Below are 24,929 nucleotides of genomic sequence, written 5' to 3' on the forward strand. Positions count from 1 at the left end.
GTCTGCTACTTTTGAGCTAGACTGTGCTGACGGGTCTAAACTCTACCCCTTTAATAGTCCACTAATTAGAGAGATTGGGGCTGATCAGTTTATCCAACGGGAGGACTCGAGAAGAGCTCGAACGATGAACTCGTCATCAAAATATATATATAAAACATTCATAAACTTTTGTGTCTACGTTGGGGCACTACCGACGTACGACACTATTACGATAAAAATGCAAAAAAATATTGAGCTTTTCTGATAAATTTACAATAAATAGTAATTATAAAACTTTCTGACTGCATATTAATCTTAACGATACAATTTTTTTAATACTGATAAAATTTTCTATTTAATGATGTCAATTTCAAACTTGCCAATTGAGCTAAAAGTTATGGTAAAATAAATTTTTTTTTTTTATTATAAACATTTACAAAAATTAACTTTAAACGATTAAAAAAATAGGTTTAATATGTCATTTTCCTTAACACATTAATAATCAAAATCAGTATTATTTTTTTTTGTTATTAATTATTTTTTTTAATATGTAAATACTATTTTTTAATAATATTAAAACTTAGAAGTGATAGAAAAAGTCTAATTGCACATTGGAAAATATCGCGAAAAGTTGATTTAGAATATTATATTTTTGTTTCTGATTAATGTTCCTTGTAGTCCAGTGTATAATACTTATAACTTTGTTAACTGTTATGACTTTATCAAAAATGACCATATCAGTATAATTATTTTTTATTTAGATGCATGTTTTTACCTATCATTTGGTTTTTTTTTATAAATCTAACTCTTTACCTGCCCACAAGAGGGATTCAAAATGATAACTTTTTTTTTTTAGTTAAAGTAAATCATTAAAATGAATTCAGTTCTGGATATTTCAATTATAAAATATTTTTAAATACCAAAAATTACTTATAAATGATTACTATGATTTCTATGTATATGTTCTATAACGATAAAAATACAAAAAAATAATGAGTTTTTCTGATAAATATACTGTAAATAGTAATTATAAAATTTCCTGACTGCATATTAATTTTAAAAATTCTTTTAATTTTCATAAAAACTTCTATTTAATGATGTAAATTTCAAACTTGTAATTGAGCTAAAAGTTATGGTTTGATAACAACGCGAAAATTTGATTTGGAAAAGTATATTTTTGCTTCTGATGAAAGTTCCTTGTAGTCCAGTGCATTAATTTATAGTAACAAACAGTTTTTATTGAAAATTATTGTATCAAGCCCTTTAAATTTTTATACACGTAAAAGTAAAGCAAAATAGAACTTCTTTATTATGTTTATAATTTCTCCGTTTAAATTACAATATTAAATTATTGAATATCAATTTCATACTAAATTTAATAATTATAATATATTATATTTTAAAATCAAAGAACTACTAATCAGGATATAATTAAAGAAATAAGATATGATTTAATTTGTTTTAATAAGGAAATAGCAGATCATGTAGTTTTTTGAATAATCCACCAATTTCTCTAAATTAAACACTATCTACAGATTTGCATCGAAGCGTTTCTTATAATAGTGATTTTAATCACTGTCAGATATCATCTATACTTGTCCCATCTATGCCTCGTCTACACTGTGCCTCGACCCCACTGTGCTACAGTTTTTTTGTGTTTGTCACTCTTTTTTTTAGTTCTCACTGGACCGATTTTTCTCAACGATATGTCAAAAGATTACAAATCGTATCTAGCTAAAGACATTACCCTCAGAAATTGAAAAATTTTCCCTCATTCCCCATAAATAGTGAAAATCCCCCAAAAAATTACCATTTTTAAAATCGTTAAATTTTGGGATATTTTTCATTTTTTTACTAAAAATTTCCATAACTTATTGAAAAATGAACTTATCAAAATAATTCTTTTTTATATTAAAACCTTAGATATTTTCCTTTCATTTGGTATAATTTTTTTAAAATCTGACCCTTTACCTGCCCACAGAGGGGGATTGAAATTTGCAATTTCTGCAAAAAAATTTCACTATTTCAACTTAAGTTTTGAAATTGTTCCAAGTATACTCCGAGCTTCATACATATGTGGAAATAAAGCTTATGTTGTGTACTATATGTTCAAAAAAAAATTTTCACGAAAACATATCTTCTATGTGAAAATGGTTGCCGTAGATAAAAAATATGTAATTTTGTTATTAAAATTTACGATTTCATATTTTATTTTTTCAACTTTAAATTACTATAACTATTTGAAAAATGTATGGATCAATACAGTTATTTTTTCATAAATATTTTAATTTACTTCTTCCATTTGATATACATTTTTTGAAAACCTGACTTTTGGCTTAACCACAGGAGGGTTTCAAAATAAAAATTTTTACACACAAGTTATATAAACAAATATTATATAAAATTTATTGACATAGAATATAAAGTTATAATAATTGTCTGCGACAATTATTTTTTTGCAATTTTTCCTTTATTCTTTTTGAGTTTTGTTTTTGAATAATCCACTAATTTCTTAAAATTAAACACTATATAGTAATACAAAAATAACAAAGATGTTTGGGTATTTTTGACCAAGGTTGGATATTTGGGAATTTGGTCAATTCAGGAGCAACGAGGGTTTAGAACAGTAAAGACAAGTAGATATAAAAAGATATGTATTAAGTTACTCTCATAGAGGTATTAAACGCTGAAGTATTTTTGTAGTGGCCGGGATCTTGGCCTCCTATCTGACATCCAGTCGAAGCGTGACGTTAACTGGTATGTGCTTTAGTGGAAATACTGAGGCGTTCATGGAGTTGCGGAGGCCTCCTCTCAGACACCCAGTCGGAGTATATGACCAAGCACTAACTAATTATTAATAATTAAATTAAATTATGTTTAAAAGAATCTATTGCTTTACCATTCTTTACTCAGATTATTAATTCTAAATAATTGGGTTAATATGAATTGACTTACTTTATTAGATATCTTACGTTCAGATTTATACAGTTCCTTTTAAATAAATAAAGTATTGACGCAAAATAATTGTATTCGATACTGTTTTAAAATGTATCGACGACAACACGGAGTCGCGGCTAGTTTGATCAAAATAAATAGATAGAACAATTCTGAATTCTTTATTGAATTCAGATTTTCAAAAAGGAGAGAGAGAGAGTGAGCCTCTTTTAGAAAATCAGCGCCTTTTTATATTATTTTTAAATATCCCCATCATGGGTTGTTGCCGTTAGCGCTTTTAGTGATTTTCAGTTTATTGTATAAAATTTGAACATAACATGATAGTTATTTTAAGATAAGATGCATAGTATACAATAATCAATTTAACATGTATATACATAATAAGCTATTATATATTATATATTATACAGAGTGTTCAGTAAACAAGGAAACGAATTTCTATTGTACTCATTGTTTGTAACAATTTAACTGTATCTTAACTTACTGAACACCCTGTATAATAGCTAGTGTACAAATGTGTATATATTATGACAGATAAATAAATTATTTGTTTGTATACAATTAGTATTAAATATAGAGTAATAATTTTTTATTGATAAATGTAAGATGAGTAATGGAGAACATTGTGCATATTACGACAACTATCTACAGATTTGTATCGAAGTGTTTCTTATGATAGTGACTTTAATCACTGTCAGATATCATCTAAACTAATCCCAACTATGCCGCGACACTACTGTGCTAGGATTTTTTTATTATTTATTTTTGTTAATTTTCTTGAAAATTATTTGTCAAAAAAGACGAACTTAATAAAAGGTATCCCCTTGATATTAAAACGATTGTTTAAATTATCTTCTTTTCAAAAGAACATTTGTTCTCATAACTTCCAAAATCTGTGATAATGTTTATACCTACGAAAATATTTAATTATTTAAAGTCTAAAATAATATTTGAAAGTCTATAGTAATTTTTATAAATATTTTTTACTCATCATAATGGAGGAGTGCATACTTGTATCTAACTAAATGTTTCTAGAATCCACACATGACTCAGTTACAAATATGTTGACCTTAAATTAAAATAACTTTAAAGTTTATAAATGTGTTGATGTTTTTATATAATAATTATAATTATTTATTTGTACTGTCTATATGAAGTACAAAAAAAAAAAAAATGAAAATGTTTTGTGTATAAAATACAAATACTATTAAAAAGTATTTAATATATATTTTTCTAAAATTATTACAAATTTTCAGAATACCAAAATTAGATTTAAATATAAGTATTTAGATATTTTAACAAGACTATAGAAAAGTGATGAATAGATATTTTTAAAAATTTATTAATGAATACATTCATGAAACTTCCGACCTGACTTTAAAATTTGTTCACTCAGTTTTAAATCCAGTCGAGAACATACTAAAATAAACAAAGATTTCATCATTTTTTCTTTTATCTGGTACATGTATTAATAATTTAGTATATACGTTTTTATACTATTAATCAAATAAATAATTTTATAATCAAGAAGCCTCATATATATATACACCAGTTATAGGTTCAAATTAAGAAAGACTTAGAGGGGCTAGACACTTCAAAATTTCAGAAAAATTACATATATTCATATATATTTTTGTTGAAATTACGTCTTTGTTACAAATTTAACAAAATTTGTATTATAATTTTGGCAACTATTCGCAGTGTTAAAACTATAAAAGTACAATTTGAAAAATATTAATTTAAATTTTTTATCTCCTACTAGAGATAAATAATCCTACTAAAGAATTATTTCGTTTTAACGTTTAAATTCAAGTAAATTTATAGAAGCTTATATCATTAAAAAGAAAATATTAATTTGAGAACAATTAAGTCGTTCAATTGCAAAATCGAAGAAACATTTTTTTTTAATTTTGCTTTTTCTTGATGGATTTGCTAATAATAATTAAAAATGATAAAGAAAAATAATGAATATTATTTTTTGAACATATGAGTGTTTGAAACAGAATGACTCAGTTTTACCGAAATTTCAAAAATAAATAAAATTTAGTTTTGGCAGAATAAGTTGTCTGATAAGTTTTTTTATATCATTGCAATGACAGAATGTATTTTTTTATAAAAGGTCAGGACACTATAGCAAAAGAAAAATATTATTACCTACGATTTAAAAGTGATATAAAGGAATAAGGGTAAAACACCCCCACTCGAGTGGTGAACATCTGTCGATGGAAAGGCAGTCCATTGGTTCTCAGACGATCTTCAAGATCCTCAAGTAAAAAAAAACCGTTACACACGTATAAATAATACTTTGATTCGTTAGTACATTTATACCTATGTTTATACATATATATATATATATAAAAGTAATAAGTAGTATGTCCCTAGTTCTATTACTATCTATATTATTATTAAAGATAGTATGTAACATGTTATATGCTTTAGTAGTCCACACTGGTCGACAACACGAGATCTATTCTGTTCTTTGTGTGTAGAGCCTTGTACGTGCGGTTGCTCCGTGTCCCAACTACCTATCCGCGCTCCCATCGATTGCTGTTAAGCGGGTCTGTGGCGTGCCTTCTACGTTCTTGTAGGCATCGCAGCAACCAGTTTTGGTTCAACAAGTTTATCCGACCGGCGTTTCGTACACGAGTGTATACCAATACGTGTATGCATGGTGTATCTCCGAGCATACTCCCACCGCTGGGTTTCCGTATGTTACTGCTGCTGACTAGGCATTGTAGCACACATATTTGGTCGTTTTTTCCTGTATACCCTAATAAAATAGCCGCCAACAAAATTCCTAAGTGCGTCGCCGCGTTCATTAAAACGATTTTCGTTAAAATTTTGATGATTACGTGAAGTAACAGTGCTAAAATGTTTGTAATAATGTTATTTCGATATATTTGATGAATTTATTGATTTAAATTTAACGCATTTTTAGAGAACTTGATTTAATGTAAAAATCTTGTGTATGATTTTATCGTGTTCAGTGATTACGATAAATTATCAACTATTGACAGACTGGAATATTGGATTCAGTTATGTCACTGGTCGTTAAACTTTGATAACCATAGTGGGTAAGTTAATTAAACTTTTATATATACTTATATTTGATATAGCTATTGTAACAAGATTATAAATGGTAACCATTTAATTTTTTTCTTGTTAATCTTTTGTAATATTCACTCTATATAGGTTTTATTTGTGTTGTTTTATAGTTTTAAACAAAATTATATTCTTTAAATGTAAATATTATTTTTTAGTTTAAATAAAATAAATTGTGGTAAATATAGACACGATTTGAATTTTTATATTTAAAAAAATTAATAAGCTGATTGATTATTTTAAATGTCTTAATAATTTTTATACATTCTTACTTTATGCTTGAAATCAAAACGTACAAAATATTTTTAAATTTATGCTCCATAAAAAAATAAATAAAATTTATGTTCTTTAAAATGTTAGTTACCTTGAATTATAACTAACTTTTATAAAAATATTTGTGTGATTATTTTATCAAGTAATATGTAATTCAAGTTTGACTTATTATTCCTTTAAAAGATTTAAGATCGTTTAGAAGGAAAATAAACATATGTATGTACAAAATACTTTGTACTTATAAAGGTAGTAAAATTAATTAATATATTAGCCATATTCTTCAACTACATTTTAGTTTTGATACGAAATTAAGAATGTATAGAAGGTCTACTATAATGTGTCTTTTTCCTATTGCCACTTTTTCTTAGTTCTTACTTTACGATACGTCAAAGAACACTTAAACGTATCGTATCTAGTCAGTCATTACCTTCAAAAATTTTAAAAATTTCCCTCTCTAAAATGGACTTTTACTTCCACACAATGAAAGATTCAAATAGCAACTTTTGTTAGGAAAACCTTTTCAACTTTATTAATTTGGTGTAAAAAATAAATGTTTCAAGTTGTTATTTTTATTTAAAACTACTGTAACATTTTGAAAAATTAATAAATTAAAACAATTTTTTTTTTTTTAATTATTTTAGATATTTCCTTTTTATTTAGTATCATTTTTTTAGGAATATGATTCTTTATCTGGCCACAGGAGGTTAAAAGCTGTAAGTTTTAATTTCATACTAAATATTATTTCTATAATACGTGTTTAATCATATATTATTCTTATTTATCATAAATCTAGTAATCAGGATATGATTAGGGAAATTTAAATTGATGGTACATTGGAATAATCCAACAATTCCTTTTAAAAATTAAACTAAATCATCTGATTTTCATTGTACCATTTTTTGTGATAGTGATTTTAATTACCATCAGATATCTTATATATTTGTACACATTATGCAGTACTGTTTAAGTTTTTAAATTTTTAAAAGTACTAGCAACCGAAAATTGAATAATAAGGTTTTAGTTTAAAACCCTACATTTTATCTAAACCTTTAAGATAAATTATTGAATCATCAATAAGGAAAATACTTTTTTACAAATATATAAATTAGTTTCCTATAAGAATATAGAATAAAAAAAAAAAATTTGAAAATGAGGTTTGAGGCCAACCCAACCCTACTTGGCTCTTTCTCAAAAGTACGTTATTTCCCATAATAGATTCACGATAAGTGCAATTTAAAATAATACTTTTTATTAGGAGATAATGTTTTGATACAATTTCTTTATTTTAAACGAAATCATCTAAAATTTTTTATTTTATGAATAAAAAATCAAAAACAATATTGATGGGTATTTATTTATGTCACAGGAAAATTTACTATAGACTAAGTTGAGGAATTAATAAAAAAAAGTCTTAAAAACCTAAAATTGCCCGACCATTAGTGATTTAAATTAACTGTTGGAACGGCGTGATACCTTCCACACTTATGTAAGTCTCGCCGGAAGCGAAAAATTAGAGCAGTGAGCGTTGAAAAATTTTACCGATTTCATCGTTTTATATATATATGTAAAACAATGTAAAAAAACCCAGCACAGGAGGTTCGCGGCACAGTGGTGACGTGGCATAGTTGGATCAATTATAATGATATCTGACAGTGATTAAAATCACTATAAAAAAAAACGCTTCGATGCAAATTTTTAGATAGTGTTTAATTTTAAAAAATTGGTGGATTATTCCAAAAACTACATGATCTGCTATTTCCTTATTATTATCCTGAATGAAAAAGGGATTATTAAAAATATTATTTCTCATAAAAAAATTGTGTTGATCCATACACTTTTCAATAAATTATAGCATTATAAAGTTAAAAATGTAAAAAATAAAATCAAGAATTTTCACACGAAAATAGCATTTGGTAACCGTTTTCATCACGAAGACAAGTCCAGAGGTCAAATATTTTTTTTCATAATAAAATAATATTTTTTTCATTATCTTTAATTTAAGATAAATATAAAAGTGTCAGACTTTTCGGATCATTTTCAAAAGTCAAGTTAAAAAATTTCTACTTTCTATAGCATTTTTATGTTTTGAATCACCCCTGTATTAAGGGAAATGGTCCGATTTAAAAAAAATGTATGTTGAATGAAAGAAGTATATAAATATTATTTCTCATAAAAAAATTGTATTGATCTATACATTTTTCAAAGATTTATAGTGTTATAAAGTTAAAAATATGAAAAAGAATTTTTTTACAAAAATCGTATTTTTTTATTAACTTTGATGACTGTTTTCACCATGAAAACAAAATAAAGTCCGAAATTTTTTTTTTAATATTAAAGTATATAACATAAGCTTTAATTTAAAATATATATAAAAGTGTCAGTATTTCCGGAACACTTTCAAAAGTTAAGTTGAAAAAGTTGTCATTTTGAATCCTCTCCTGTGGGCTGGCAAAGGGTTAAATTTATAAAAAAAATATACCTAATGATAGGTAGAGACATCAAGCATCCATAAAAAAAATTATATTGATTTGTTCATTTTTGAAAAAGTTACGGCAGTTTTTAGTAAAAAAAATTGAAAAAATTTCGAAAATTAGCGATTTTTATATTTTAATTTTTTTGGAGGTTTCCCCCATTTACGGGGAAAAGGAAATTTTTTAAATTTTTGAGGGTAATGTCTTCGACTAGATACGATTTGTGATATTTTGACGTATCATTGAAAGAAATCGATTCGGTGAGAGCTGAGAAAAGTGGTAACAGACACACAAAAAAAAAAAAAATACATCATAGTAAAATTAATACTTTCTCAGCTTCGCATCAAAGCTAAAATTTTGTTCAAAAAACAATATAAATATACTTCAAAGTAAAATGGATTCATTCTGATCTACGGATAAAACCTAAAATAATGTGAATTTTTGACAGAAAATGAAGATGAGTGAGTGCCAATAACCGACATTTTTTCTTTTTTTTGAAATTATTTAGGAGGCACTAAATTTAAATAATTTTAGTATTAAATTCTTAAATATTATGTGTACTTAGAATTTCTATTTTTACACTATTAGTTTTTCTAGTGAACGTACAGTTCTCGTTATCACATAAAACAGTTGAAAAATTATTTTGTACCAAAAATTATAAAAAATGGAGCAAGCCGGTTATTGTACTAATCCCTTCAATATTTTCTTTATAAATTGTAAGTAACTATATCATTAACAAGGATGGAGTTAATTTGCTCTTTACTAGTTTTTTAATTATTTACTAGTAGATGTTTATCAGTTTATTAGGAAGTTTTTTAATTCAACTGATAAGGTTAACATTGCATTAACAGAAATTTTATTATATGAGATATTGTAATATTTCATGAAATAAAATTCGTAGAAAATAATAAGTGTATTTGATTCAAAACTGTAAAACGCATGTGCGTACTTATATTCCTCGCGGTCGATGTTGTGCGCGCGCTTATCCTTCTAAGTAACAATTGGTGCACCTTAATTCATACTGTACAGTTTTGTATCTAAATAATTTTACTAATACAACAGAATTTATCAGTGCTATCTAAAGAAAATATTTGTAATGGATTTAAAATTTTTGAAATCAAATTAATTTTATTTAATTTTTACTACAAATGAGATCGTTTAGAATCCTAAATAAAGAAATTATACAGACATTTTGCAAATCATGATTATAATTGGTTTTTATTAAATAAATACTTAGCGTCAAAATTAATAAACAAATTTTTAATTTTCCTAATATTAATAATAAACATAAAATAATTTAAATATATAAATAATGAATTAAAAATATATTTAGTATAATATAAGAAAATATTCCACTCATTATTATGTTACATTGTTTTTCAAATTTTTGGTCATGGTAAGTAATTTATGATAGTGATATATTTCTTATAGTTTGATTATTTTTTTTAGAATTGGACTTATTAATAACTTATTTAACGAGTAAATAAATTATTTGATGTGATAAATTCAGGTAAAACTATAATTATAGGCACAACTAGAATACATTATTGAGAGTGCTAATTATATTTTCCCATAACTCTAAAATATACTTTATACATCAATTTACATAATTTTTAAGATTCAATTTGTCAATTTAGTGTCTTAACCCCTTTAGTCCCTCTTGAGTTCTGACGTTTCGGACTCAACTGCAAACATGGATATATCCTCAAGCACTTCAAGTAACAAGACAATCCATGAAAGCTTTAACACATTCATAACCAAGATATTGATAGTAACTACTATCATAACATGAAACTAATAAGTGAAAAATAAATATAGTTTAAAAGCGTGTTTTTTAGTTTTTTAAACTATATTTATTTTGTAATATATGTGTTCTTATATGTAAGTTAAAATAATGATATAATAAAAACTGTTTTATAACTATTATTTCAGGGTTGACCCAACAACTACATTATCTAATTCTAAAGTCTTAACCATGGCTACATTAAAAAAGGTAAATATACACAATTATATAAGTAATTTCATTATTCATTCGTTATTATCTGTGTGTAGTTTATAGGTAGTATCTTAAAGAGTGTTGTGTTATAAATGATTGTTAACTAAACAATAATATTTAAAATACAAACTACTGGGAAAAATAATGATCTTACCAAAAAAAAGCTCTTTTGAGATACTACGTTTAATATTAAGAGATCTTGGTCAAATCCACGAATCGGTAGCTACACGGGTATGCCCAAATATTGTCCCTATATCCTTAAATGGATTTTAATTACCTAAACGAGATACAGGCAAACGTGTACCTTAGTTACTAATGAGATTATAATAAAATTAAACTATTGATTTATATCAACAACAAAGTAAATTGATTACAAATTATATATTCAGTTAATATAAGTTATGTGTAATGTAAATATGTCTGACCTAGTTTAGTTGGTTAGTATATATATCCAAGTTAGACGAGGATGGTTGGTTATAGTTATGATGACAATTGGCGATAGACAAGTTGTTGAATAAATTAAGTTAAGTTATTGACAAAATGAATAAGGTAAAAACTATAATTATAGTTTTACAGTAACTTTGGGCTACAAAGTAAAAACATCACATCAGCACCTCGCTCTATGCTAATTCACATTTATTAAGAATTACATTAGCAATTAAGAATTCATTATTCAACGCGTTTAATATAAGTAGTAATAATATTGTAATAAATGTTCTTATAATTTTAATTGCTTAAATAATAAAAAGCCCAAGATTGCATTATAGTCGGAATTATTGAACTAGCTACATGGAATTTTCAAAAAATAAAAATAAGGGCATTTTAGTGCAGCCTGGGTGGAAGTAAAATATAAAACAATATAAATTATAGATTCAAAGATTTTTTTTGGTGGGTTATTCAAGTAAAAAAGAATTTTTTAACGAAATAAAAAGGGTTTAAGGGTGGTAGAATGGAATACCCCGGCGGCACAATTTCTATATGTGGCCATATACACATAACATAAAATATATAACCTAGCATTATGTATTAAAATGATACGTTAAAATGTTTTAAAAATTAACGAAAATAATAAAAAAAAAAAAGACTGAGAACAGTGGGGACGTGGCATAGTTGAGTCCAGTATACAGAATGATTGAAATCTGTTAAGACACTCATTTTCTCAGAAAATATTGAGAATTTTAAATTTTATTATAGAGAAAAAATATCAAGTTCAAAAAACTCTACAATAATATGTAGTCAAACCATTATTCTTTTCGTCCCTTCAAGGATAAAAACCCCTATTTTAACTTTAAAATATGAAAGAAAAAAAATTACAAACAATTTTGTTGTTATAATTTTTAGCTTCGATGCGAAGCTGAGAAGGTATTGGTTTTACTATGATTTGTTTTTTTTTTTTTTTGTGTCTGTTACCACTTTTTCTCAGCTCTCACCGAACCGATTTCTTTCAACGATACGTCAAAATATCACAAATCGTATCTAGTCGAAGACATTACCCTCAAAAATTGAAAAAATTTCCCTCATTTCCCGTAAATGGGGGAAACCTCCAAAAAAATTACAAATTTAAAAATCACTAATTATCGACATTTTTTCAATTTTTTTACTAAAAACTGCCGTAACTTTTTCAAAAATGAACAAATCAATATAATTTTTTTTTTATGGATGCATGATGTCTTTACCTATCATTTGGTATACTTTTTATAAATTTAACCCTTTACCAGCCTACAGGGGGATTCAAAATAGCAACTTTTTTACAAAAATTATCTTTTGAAAGTGTTCCGGAAAGACTGACACTTTTATATATACCTTAAATTAAAGCTTATGTAATATACTTTAATTTGAAAAAAAAAAATTTGACCTCTGTACTTGTCTTCATGTTGAAAATGACTACCATATGCAAAAATATGCTATTTTTGTGAAAAAATTCTTGATTTTATATTTTACATTTTTTAACATTGTGTTATGGACCAACACAATTTTTTTATGAGAAATAATATTTTTTAATTATCTCTCATTCATTCGACATACTTTATCTTAATCAGGATATTAATAAAGAACTAGCAGATCATGTAGCTTTTGGAATAATACACCAATTTTCTTAAAATTAAACACTATCTAAATCTTTTTATCGAAGCGTTTTTTTTTTTAAATCTAATCTTTTTTTTATAGTGATTTTAATCACTGTCAGATATCATTATAATTGATCCAACTATGCCACGTCACCACTGTGCCGCCAACCTCCTGTGCTGGGTTTTTTTTTAACATTATGTTGCTATAACTTTTTAAAAAATGAATGAATCAATTCTATTCTTTTTAATAATAAATACTTTATATATACCTCTTTCATTTGACATACTTTTTTTTTAAATCAGATCATTTCCCTATATACGGGGTGGCTTCAAATCTAAAAAATGCATATAGAAAGGAGAACTTTTTCAACTTAACTTTTGAAAGTGTTCCGGAAGGTTTTACCCTTTTATATATATCTTAAATTAAAGGAAATGTAATACTTTAATATGAAAAAAAAAATTTGACCTCTGGACTTGTCTTCATGGTGAAAATGGCTACCGAATGCTATTTTTGTGTGAAAATTCTCGATTTCATAATTTACATTTTTTACTTTATAATGCTATAACTTATTGAAAAGTGTAAGGATTAACACAATTTTTTTATGAGAAATAATATTTTTTAATAATCCCTTTTTCATTCGACATACTTTATCTTAATCAGGATATTAATAAAGAACTAGCAGATCATGTAGCTTTTGGAATAATACACCAATTTTTTAAAATTAAACACTATCTAAAGATTTGCATCGAAGCGCTTTTTTTTTATAGTGATTTTAATCACTGTCTGATATCATTATACTTGATTCAACTATGCTACGTGATCACTGTGCCGCGACCTGTGCTGGATTGTTTTTATCCGATTAACCATTCGTCCATTACAGCTTGTTAAAGTTAAGTGATTTTTGACCAAATTTCTATTGTCATTTTACTGTATTAAATACAGAAGTCATTATTTTTATTTGCTGTTACATGAACCAAATTTTATTGATCAAGTTATGACAGGTAAATTAGCTATAAAAATTTACTACGCACTAAATGAGTAATAACAATAATAGATTGAAACCGGGTTTTCGGTGTATTATTAATAGCTAAGTGATATGCCACCGACTCGAAAACACCTCTTGGTCGGGGCACCCAGTATCTTCGCCTATTATGGACACGACTTGACTAACTAAAAATTTAATGACAATACTCTTTGACAGAACAAATGTAAATTTTATTATTACTAAACACAATATTACATAAATTAATCTACCGTTACTACACAATTATATATTTAAATTCTTTATATGCAAGCTGGTTACTTCGTTAAGCCGTATACAAGGACCAGACACGTTCTTCAAAACATGAACCCGTGGATGGGCATCCAAAATTTCTTTTCCTTTTTTTTGCTATTGAATTGGCGATCACGGAACTTAGCTGTGGGCTCTCAAGTTGCAGCGCTCCACTGTCCGTCATAGGATCGTTCTTAATAGCATAAGCGCCAAAACCAGACTCGCCATACGCACTCAACGCGTAACAAAACTCGATCGCGTGAACCGGTGGTATGCAAGTGGCGCTACAAATGATGGGCGGCCAAACACTAAGTCTATGGTTTTGTAAGACTAAAGGATCTAACAAAAATACCGGTTGCACTGCCACCGCTATTATGAAACATAATATGTGACAATATTTTTTCTGGAAATCAAAATCTTTAAACAATTATAAAACGTAAACAGTTGTTCGGATAAAAAAATTATAAGAACAAAATTGTTTGTAATTTTTTTTTTTTCTATCATATTATCAAATCAAAAATAGTGGTTCCCATTTAAAAAAATTATAAATAAACATTTTTATCCCTGAAGGGATAAAAAAAAATATTTAACTTCATATTATTGTAGAGTTTTATAAACTTAAATAATTTTTCTTTTTACAAAAATTTAAAATTCTCAAAAGTGTCTTACCAGATTTCGCTCACCCTATAGATTTAAACTTACAGTCATTACAATCACAAATCATAATAAACTATCATAAAGAAATTACAAAGGAAAATTATTTACTTTTGTAGTTGAAAACTTTTATCATATCAAATCTAATTCGACAATGAATACTTTAAGAATATTAGAAATTAATGATTTTAATAATTAAAATCATTAATTTCAATTTAAAAACAATTATTGTTTTTATGAATAAAGTAACGCTTCGATGCAAATCTGTAGATAGTGTTTAATTTAGAGAAATTGGTGGATTTTTCAAAAAGCAANTGTAGATAGTGTTTCCTTTAGAGAAATTGGTGAAATATTTCAAAAGCAACATCAACTCTTATTTCTTTAATTATATCCTGATTAGTAGTTCTTTGATTTTAAAATATAATATATGAATAAATACTAATTATAGTTATTAAATTTAGTTTGAAATTGATATTCATTAATTTAATATTGTAATTTATACGGAGAAATTATAAACCTAATAACGAAGTTACATTTTGCTTAACTTTTACATGTATAAAAATTTAAAGGGCTTAATACAATATTGTTCAATAAAAACTGTTTGTTACTATAAATAAATGCACTGGACAACATGGAACTTTCATCAGAAGCAAAAATATACTTTTCTAAATCAACTTTTCGCGTTGTTTTCAAATTTGCAATTAGACTTTTTCTATAATTTCTAATTTTTTATATTATTACTAATTACATATAAAATAATAATTAAAAAAAAAAAAATTGTTTTCGAATTGTTACTGCTATGATTTTTAATATGTNTTGTTTTCAAATTATTACTGATTTGATTTTTAATATGTTAAAAATAATCGGTTCAAATTTTCTATTTTAACCTATTTTTTTTTTTCTTTAAAGTTGATGAAAAATTTTTGATAAAGTTTTGTGAAAGTTTATAGCAAAAAAAATTGAATGTGTTACCATAACTTTTAGCTCAATTACAAGTTTGAAATTGACATCATTAAATAAAAAAATTTTTGAGAATTAAAAAAATTGTATCGTTAAGATTAATATGCAGTTAGGAAGTTTTATAAATACTATTTACAGAATATTTATCAGAAAAACTGATTATTTTTTTGCATTTTTATCGTAATAGAACACTTAAATAGAAATCTACTATGNAAAGCTCAATATTTTTTTGCATTTTTATGGTAATAGATAACTTAAATAGAAGTAATAGTAATAATTTCCTAGTAACTTTTGGTGTTTGAAAAGNCCTAGGAACTTTTGTTGTTTGTTGAAAAGATTCTATAATTGAAATATTCAGAACTTAATTAATTTTAATGATTTACTTTAACTAAATGAACCAATCAAAACAAAGTTGTTAAAAAAATATACTCGATTGAGCGTATTATAAAATTTGATTATATTTGTAAAAAATTATTAAATTACAAAGTAAAATGATTTAATTTTGTAGTTGAAACCTATCATATCAAACTTGATTCGTCAATAAATACTTTGAAAACATTAGAAATGAATGATTTAATTGTCTTTATGGAGAACATGTAATTGATAAATTAGAATTTTTTTTTCAATTTTTGAGGGTAATATCTTCAACTAGATACGAATTGTAGTCATTTGACGTATCGTTGAAAAAAGTTAGAGCAAAGAAAATAAATGATAGTCACAAAAAAATATCNAAAAAAGTAGGTCAAGTTAGAGCAGAGAAAATAAATGATAGTCACAAAAAAATATCTTCTCAGCTTTGCATCGAAGCTAAAACTTAAAATATAGTAAAATAATTTTAATACGAATAAGAAATTTCTTCTTACAAGGGGCGACTAAAGTGATGGGATCCTTGATCTTTATTGAAGTTATTGAATCTAAATGAGATAAAAATCAAACGAGTTAAAAATTTATACTAACTTTAAAAAGAATTAAGAAAAAATGCAAAAAATTCATTGCTATACGCGGGATGGAACCTCGTACCCCAAGCGTGTAAAACATAAATCTTACCAACTGGGCAACCGTACGTCGATGCCGTGAAATTGAAAAAAATTGGCTATTTAAGCTAAATTAAATTTCAAAGTTATTTTTCTCGACTTAAAAGAAGCAAACAAATTTAAATAAGTTTAACTGTCTATGCTATATTAATTTTAATTTATATAATATTTATGAAAATCTGTACTCCCATTGTCAGATATTTTAAAATAAAATAAAATACAAAACCCAGAATTTTAACACAAAAATAGCAAATTTTTGAATACGGTAGTCATTTTTACCATGAAGACAAATCCAGAGGTCAAATTCTTTTTTTTTTCAAATTAAAGTATATTACATAAGCTTTAATTTAAGGTATATATAAATGTGTCAGTCTTTCCGGAACATTTTCAAAAGTTAAGTTGAAAAAGTTAATTTTTTGTAAAAAAGTTACTATTTTGAAACCCTTTCTGTGGGCTGTTAAAGGGTCAAATGTTCACAAAAATATATAAAATGATAGGTAAATATCTAAGGTATCTATAAAAAAAAAAATTATATTGATTCGATCATTTTTAAAAAAGTTATGGCAATTTTAAGTAAAAAAAAATGAAAAAATATCGAAAATTAGCGATTTTTAAATTTGCAATTTTTTGAGGGTAATGTCTTCGACTAGATACGATTTGTGATCTTTTGACATATTGTTCATCAAAATCGGTCCAGCGAGAGCTGAGATTGAGCGTTCACAGACACAAAAAAAAAAAATAAAAAAACACATCATAGTAAAATTAATACCTTCTCAGCTTCGCATTAAAGCTAAAACACATAGTAAAATAATTACTTCTCAGCTCGCATCGAAGCTAAAAATTGAAGGTTAATAAATGTGTAAAATGGATAAAACGTAAAAAGGATAAGTTTTGGTATCTTGGGAGTTAGGTAATATTCAATAAATTATGTTAAATATCCCTTAAAATTGTATAACATATTTTGATTTTTACGTAATAGATTGTTTATGGTTTGAATGCATAGGTTAAATTGTGCTTACCTTATGTCCTATGTCTAGTAATAATATTTTAATTAATCCAATGTTGATTTTGTATATTAATTGCACTGCGTTTTAAACACAGTTCACACTTCGCGTTGTATGGTCAATATAATTATTTACGATAACGATTCACATTTTAATAATATGACTTCATTACACAAAATCTATAACTGATTTTTATATGAAATAGATTCTAAACACTATATTTTTTATCTTTGTTGAGTGAGTATATTTCTTATATCTTCCCCTGGCCTGGCCGAAACAAGATTTAAAAATATTTATATATATGTAAAAATTTTATCAAGCCGATAATGTAGTGACCCAATGTGTCCCGACGCTGACGTCTTGAATTGATGCGGCACAATGATCACCAAGACAAAATTTAGACACTAAAAATATATTCGTAAGTTTCCTTGTGCTGTCCTCCAGCGCGATGTTCGTTAGAACAAAAATATTAAACTCTAAGACTAGCTAAGACCCAATAAGAAAAGTTTACAATTAATTAATAAATATTTAAAGTTGGGTTGGATTTATTATTAAAATAAAATAACTTAAACAACAGGGTTTAATGTTTGAAATATTAATTGACGTTTATTTTCATCATAAGAAAAAATAAATAAAACATTATTATTTAATGAATAATTAAACTTTAATAAAAGAATCATCAAAATAAAATTTTTTTTTTAATTTCTGAGTGTCATTTTATTTGAAAAATATTCTAAGTCCAAATTAATTAAAAGAAATGACCTAGTCCTAGAGAGCGAGAATCTTGAATAGAGTGTCGCAAATTTGTGTGTATTTTAATGTTACTGAAAAAACTGGTTTTAACGGGGAGAAATGGTTTTTTATAGTCAGAAGCGGAAGTTTAGCGATCTCCAGCATGATCTTGGAAGTGAGGCCTTCTATTCTAATTATTTAATTACAAAGGGGAACTGCGCGTAGTCATTACTTAAAAATCTGTACAATAAGTATATTCTTAATATGTGACATACAAACGATAACATCATATATTATCATATGCTAATATTATTATTGATAATATAATATTACAGAATACAGTTGTGATTACGCAACCAATTCGGAAAGTGTCAATAGGTACTAGTCCTTTAAATTCACCTCATGTTAAAAGATTACCATCAGCTGCTGTTACATTACAAGGATGGCTTTATAAACAAGGAAGTGAAGGATTAATGTTATGGAAAAAACGATGGTTTGTTTTATCTGAATTTTGTCTTTTTTACTACAAAAGTATGTCTTTTTCGCACAGGTATCAAATTTTTTAGTACAAGAAAACTTTTTTTAATGTTTTTAAATATTTTAGATGATGAAGAAGAAAGATTATTGGGTTCAATATTGCTACCATCATATAAAATATCCCCGTGTTCACCTTCTGAAGATAAAATTTTTCGGAAATTTAGTTTTAAGGCTGAGCATGACAATATGAGAACATATTACTTTGCAGCTGATTCAAGGGAGCTCATGATTCAATGGATGGATGGTTTAAGTTTAGCTACAATTCTTCAACAAAATAATGGGTATTACATACACCACCAATACACATAAAAATTCAAAATTGTCATTTTTCTGATATTTTTCCATTTCTCTCATTCTTTATCTTAATCACTTTTATTATAATATTTAATTATCAACTAGACTACGGTTTTATAACCACCCTATGTAAATATTTATATTATTTGTATGTATTATGAAAATACCACAAAATTAACACATTTTATAATACTTCCATTTTTTATCCACTTCGAATAAAATTACCAATATTTGACATAAATACCATACAATAGGTAACATTTATATACTGAGTGTTTGATAAGTAAGGAAACAATTTTTATAAACAATGAGAACAAGAGAAACCTGTTTCTTTACTTACTGAACACTCTATATGTAGAGTGGAATAGATCTAACTGACAACTCATAAAACTTTTGATCTACATAACATTTTATTTATTTTTTTAATCAATTTTTACAATATAGAACTTAATTTAAAATATGTTTTATGTTATTTTTCGCAATTATAAACAAATATTTTAAAAATTATTTTTTTTAAGATTTTAAGGTTATCATTTTATAGATAAGTTTTAAAGAAAAATTTTAATACCAAAAACTCTTATTTTAATTCAGTAGTTACGTTTATATAGCATTTTGAAGTTTGTTAAATTTTAATTTTTTTTAGTATTTTTTTATGTTATCAAATGTTAGTTTATATTAGAGATGTTAAGTTCGTGAACGAATAGTTCATTTGAACTATTCATTTAGATGAACTATTCTGAACTGTATCAGTACCTGTAACTTAACAGTTCACAGTTCGAAAAAAATTGGTAGCAATGTATAAATGAAATAGTTCGCAAACTTCTTTAAAAATTCTCTGTGGTTCGTTGTTCGAAACCTGTAAATGGTTAATAGCTGTTTACAATTAGATAACAAATAAATTATATTGTTAAAATGCTACACGGTTCTTAACAGTTTAACAATAAAATAAATTCATACAATGTACAAATATTAGATCAGATTTCTGATTTAACTTAGGACTACTGGTCAATATATCCACCTTGGATTAGGTGATAATGATAACATGAGCCACGAGGGTATTGATAATAATTTTTTCTTAGTTTATGATGTTCAAGTTAAGGTATAAGGTTAGTTTATAACTTAATTGCCCATAAGTAGTGTGAAATACTACTGAACTGTGTACTGCTGTACTAATAGTGATAAAATTAATAGTTCATTGCCAAACAATATCAGCATGATCAATAAAATTAGTGAACTTGGTATACACTAAACGTAATAAGTAAACACTTATTACGTTATTTACTGGTAACAGTACGCCGATTTCTTTTCCATGAAAATTATTAACATTTGAATAAGAATTTATAACTGACATGAAAAAACAAGTAGTAGAATAATTAAGATTAAAAAAAATTATAGAAACATTGTCTAAAACATGTTGAGTTTTTAATTAAATACGTTCATATATTATAAATTTAAAGGTGAATAAGTGCATTTATTATGAAATCTCCTAACAACGAATATCCTATAATAGTATCATTATAATGATAGGATCACGCAAATTAAAAATTGTTATCACTTTTAACTTTGCTAACCATGAAAATTAGAGATAATAATTTCTGTATAAAGCACGTTAAACGTAATTTTATCCATGTAAAAGAAATCGCCTACTGTTACCAGTAAATAACGTAATGAGTGATTACTTCCGTATTTTACATAATATAGACTAACATTTGATACCATAAGAAAATTGTAAAAAAAATCAAAATTTAACAAACTTCAAAATGCTGTATAAACGTAACTACTGAATTAAAATAAGAGTTTTTGGTATCAAAATTTTATTTTAAAATATATCTATAAAATGACCATCTTCAAATCTTAAAAAAAATTAATTTTTAAAATATTTTTTGTAATTGCGAAAAATAACATAAAACATATTTTAAATATATTTATATATTGTAAAAATTGATTTAAAAAAAAAGTACAAAATGTTATGTAGATCATAAGTTATACAGGGTGATTTTTTTATCATAACCCACTCAATTACTTATTGAATAATAATAATTAAAATTTTTTTTTTATTATTATCTTTAGTTACACATTATTCTTGAATTATTAACTATGTAATACTTTTTAAGTTCATCCCTTATGCCTGGTAAGGGTGTCAACTTTGTTTTTTTAAATGGTAACACATATTTTTAATTTAATAAAATGTTTGAGTTTTTAATTCAATAATAAATGGCATTTGAATTTTGACACGACTTACGGCGCAAAAATGTANATTGACACGACTTACGTCGCAAAAATGTGGTCGACACTGGTTTTGAGGGTAGAGACCCGTGGGCCGTTTATTAAATGAGCGACAACAGATTATGTTAACAAAAATAAAACAAACCGAAAAGATTAACACAGTAATAATAATCTTCGCATAATATCGCGGCACTTTCGCTGACGTCGACGACGCGATGTCCGGCGTAATCCTTGGACGGCAAAATGGTTAGCAGCGTTGTAGGCGACAGTGCGCGGGTGCGGATCGGTTGGTCGACATTGTCACTTTCATAACGGGAGGAAGACTCTCGCATTATTTGCGGCGGGTCGTCGTCGGCCGTTCAGCATTTGCTGGACTTTGCACCGTAGCGTAGAACACGCGGTGTTGGTCAGTCAAATATTCATAGTAGGGCGACGGCTGATAAAGGTGGCCGAGTCGCGGGGCATCGTGTATAACAAAGCGACGCGGGCCGTGTCAATTTTTAATAAAACTTAATTTGTTTATTAGATATAACATTTAAAGTTTCAAATTTTTGAGTTAATATATAGGTATAATATACAAGGGATTACAAATACAGGTAGCTAATTGGTTTTTTATGATATTGCTATCACAGTCACGGATTGTTTATTATCAATTGTAACTATCAATAAATATACCTTTTGTATTGTCAGTTGGTGTATTTATAAACTCACAACAATGTACCTTACTATCATTGATAATAACAATGCTGTGTACCTGCTAATATCGATGTCATAAAAAATCAATTAGCTACCTGTATTTGTAATCCCTTGTGTATTATACCTGTATATTAGTTCAAAAATTTGAAACTTTAAATGATTATATCTAATAAGCTAATAAAGTTATATTAAAAATTCAAATGCAATTTACTATTAAATTAAAAACTCGAACATTTTATTAAATTCAAAATATGTGTTACCATTTAAAAAACAAAGTTGACACCCATTCAAGGGTAATAAATGAACTTAAAAAGTATTACACAGTTATAAATTTAAGAATAATGTGTAACTAGAGATAACCAAAAAAAAAAAAAAAGTTTAAATTATACTTATTCTGTAAGTTATTGAGTGGGTTATGATAAAAAAATCACTTTGTATGTGGGATGATTGGTTTATCACAAATCACTCGATTATTCTCAAAATAAATACAATATGGAAAAAAAATATTTGGTTTTTTTTAGTTAGATATATTTTTTGATTTATGAGATATTAATAAATTTTTAGGATCATCCTTATAATGTATAGGGGTGTCAACTTTATTTTTTTTAAATGGCAAAATAAATATTTAACTTGCTTATAAAATAGGAAATAATTTATCCCAGAAAATAACTAGTCTATAACAACTTTTGGACTAATATTTTAGAAGTTATTAACAATTTAAAGTAATGACTAGTGGTGAAAATTGGTGTTGCTATTTGTTAAGAACAGGACTGACCAGTGAACGAACTCCTATTCTTACGAAGGCGACAAGAGAAAAGCCGGTTAGTCAGTTGATTTTCTAGTGTGACTATCTGATTTATTTGTATAGGAATGTGCGTGGAGTGGAGGGATAGGGAGGAATTGGAACAATTAAACTAAATAAAAATTATAACATCAAGTATTATACGAGTAAAAGTAAATACAATTTGTCCCATGTGTAAGCCAATTAATTCCAATGCTATAACTATCTTACCTGTAATATGTGCTCAGTTAGGTCTTTATAATATATGATTTGAGATAGTGGACTGTATATGTGCTCAAGAGTGAAATGAAAATATGAATATTCAGTGCGACATGATTCAATGAAATAAGTAAGTTTATTGCAATGAGCAAAGTACAAGAGTATGATTTAATACAGACTTAAATTCAATTATTTTGTACAATTCTATTAACAAAGTAAAGTAAGAAACTAGCAGGTATTGAACAAAACACAAGTATAATTGCTATGAACGTTAACAAATTAAGAGAGGGATAAGTAATAAAAGTGGTCAAGAGAAGTGGTTGAATCAAATATATGAAAACAAAACAATTGGTATCAATTATAAGTTTATAATCAAATGGTCAAACATTAGAGTTCAATAGCCAAAGGACAAAGTTAATTTTAATAGTGCAAAGACCAGTGGTCGATTAAATCAAATTGTAATAATAATATAAGAAAAGACTAATTTCATTACAATAAACAATTAATCAAATAAACTATTAACTGAGCCACTCAACTATTAATTTACTTTAACTTATGTGGACTAATGGATTTGAATTGCTTTGTACTACCATAAATAACATAAAAGATAATCATAGCATAAATTACTAGAAACTTAACTACAATTTTAACTTATCTAAATTCTAAATTAAATAATACTGAACAACTGTACCAAGGGGCTCGCACTTTAACAGTTTGCTGATTGGGTTTTAATAGAAGAATTGTATTGTTACAATCCAGAATAGAGTTAATAGATTTAAAGATAGTTTCATACAAATGACAATGTACCCTATGGGTAATGTGAGCTAATGTGCGAACCACAAGGTATATAAACAACAAATATTAAATAAACGATTAAAATTATTACCAATTAATATTACACAAATTTGGTTTCGTATTACGCTGCCGATTCAAACAGGCTAACAAAACGAATTGACACCAAACGGACGATTTTTGTTGTAACAAAAGAAAAATATAATGTTTAGGTTAGGCGGATAAAAAATAGTTTACAACGAGAGCGATATAATAACGCGGTTTTTACAATAACAAAGACAACAAAACAAGCGACGGTTCTCGAGAGAGTGAATTAGAAACTATAACGGCCAAGCGTCCGATGGGGAAGTGTTATCACCAGATAGTACACTATCAGTATGACCAACTTGAGTGTTCACCCGAACACTATTTTTATCACTAGTCATTTTCCGGCCTTACTCTTAGTCGCATCTATGTATATAAATGAGTATAACATTCAATATGTTGGTCCAAAAGTTGTTATAAACCAGTCATTTTCTTAGTTAGATAATTTTCTATTTTATAAGTTAATTAAGGGATTATGTAAGGAATGATCCTAAAAAGTAATTAATAACTAAAAATTTCTTGATTAAAGAACTATTTTAAGTCAATTATTTATAGAGAATATACTCCAGTATTCATTTACGCTATATGTATTAAAATACTTGTAACTCTATAAGTACTCATCCTAAAATTGTTAAAAATTGTTAAAGATTAGTCACAAGTGATCAATTCTTATTACTAAAATTATTATTGTCCCATTTAAATTTTTTGTAAAAAACCATTTTGATCAGTAATGTGAGAGTTATTAGTTTAAACTGTGCAACCCTATATTAACAACAGTTTAGAATGACATTGCATTGAAC

At 26.3% G+C, this 24,929-nt stretch overlaps 1 protein-coding gene and 2 long non-coding RNA genes across 7 annotated transcripts in view; 2 read left to right on the forward strand and 1 right to left on the reverse strand.

Moving 5' to 3' along the window:
- The first annotated feature begins 5,451 nt into the window (after positions 1–5,451).
- Positions 5,452–24,929, forward strand: part of LOC126908080 (uncharacterized) — a 33,993-nt gene continuing 14,515 nt past the window's right edge. For 2 of the 5 annotated variants that reach the window (XR_007704700.1, XM_050689931.1), the window contains exons 1-4: positions 10,020–10,176; positions 10,713–10,773; positions 18,836–19,031; positions 19,105–19,318. Coding sequence is in view for 4 of the 5 variants with exons in the window: in XM_050689931.1 (XP_050545888.1) it covers positions 10,145–10,176; positions 10,713–10,773; positions 18,836–19,031; positions 19,105–19,318 (503 nt within the window). In the remaining variant the exon portion in view is untranslated. Of the gene's footprint in view, positions 6,009–10,019; positions 10,177–10,712; positions 10,774–18,835; positions 19,032–19,104; positions 19,319–24,929 lie in introns of those variants that run through there. The other 3 variants (XM_050689933.1, XM_050689932.1, XM_050689934.1) reach the window with 3 other exon arrangements.
- On the reverse strand, positions 13,494–24,360 carry LOC126908111 (uncharacterized). The gene is made up of 3 exons (XR_007704712.1): positions 24,140–24,360; positions 16,594–16,644; positions 13,494–14,519 (listed from the first exon to the last, which is right to left on the reverse strand). It is a non-coding gene; the product is annotated as an uncharacterized LOC126908111 (long non-coding RNA).
- Positions 16,216–17,518, forward strand: LOC126908113 (uncharacterized). The gene is made up of 2 exons (XR_007704714.1): positions 16,216–16,419; positions 16,469–17,518. It is a non-coding gene; the product is annotated as an uncharacterized LOC126908113 (long non-coding RNA).

Source organism: Daktulosphaira vitifoliae, unplaced genomic scaffold (assembly GCF_025091365.1).
Source record: "Daktulosphaira vitifoliae isolate Bord-2020 unplaced genomic scaffold, ASM2509136v1 Scaffold_5, whole genome shotgun sequence".
NCBI lineage: Eukaryota > Metazoa > Arthropoda > Insecta > Hemiptera > Phylloxeridae > Daktulosphaira > Daktulosphaira vitifoliae.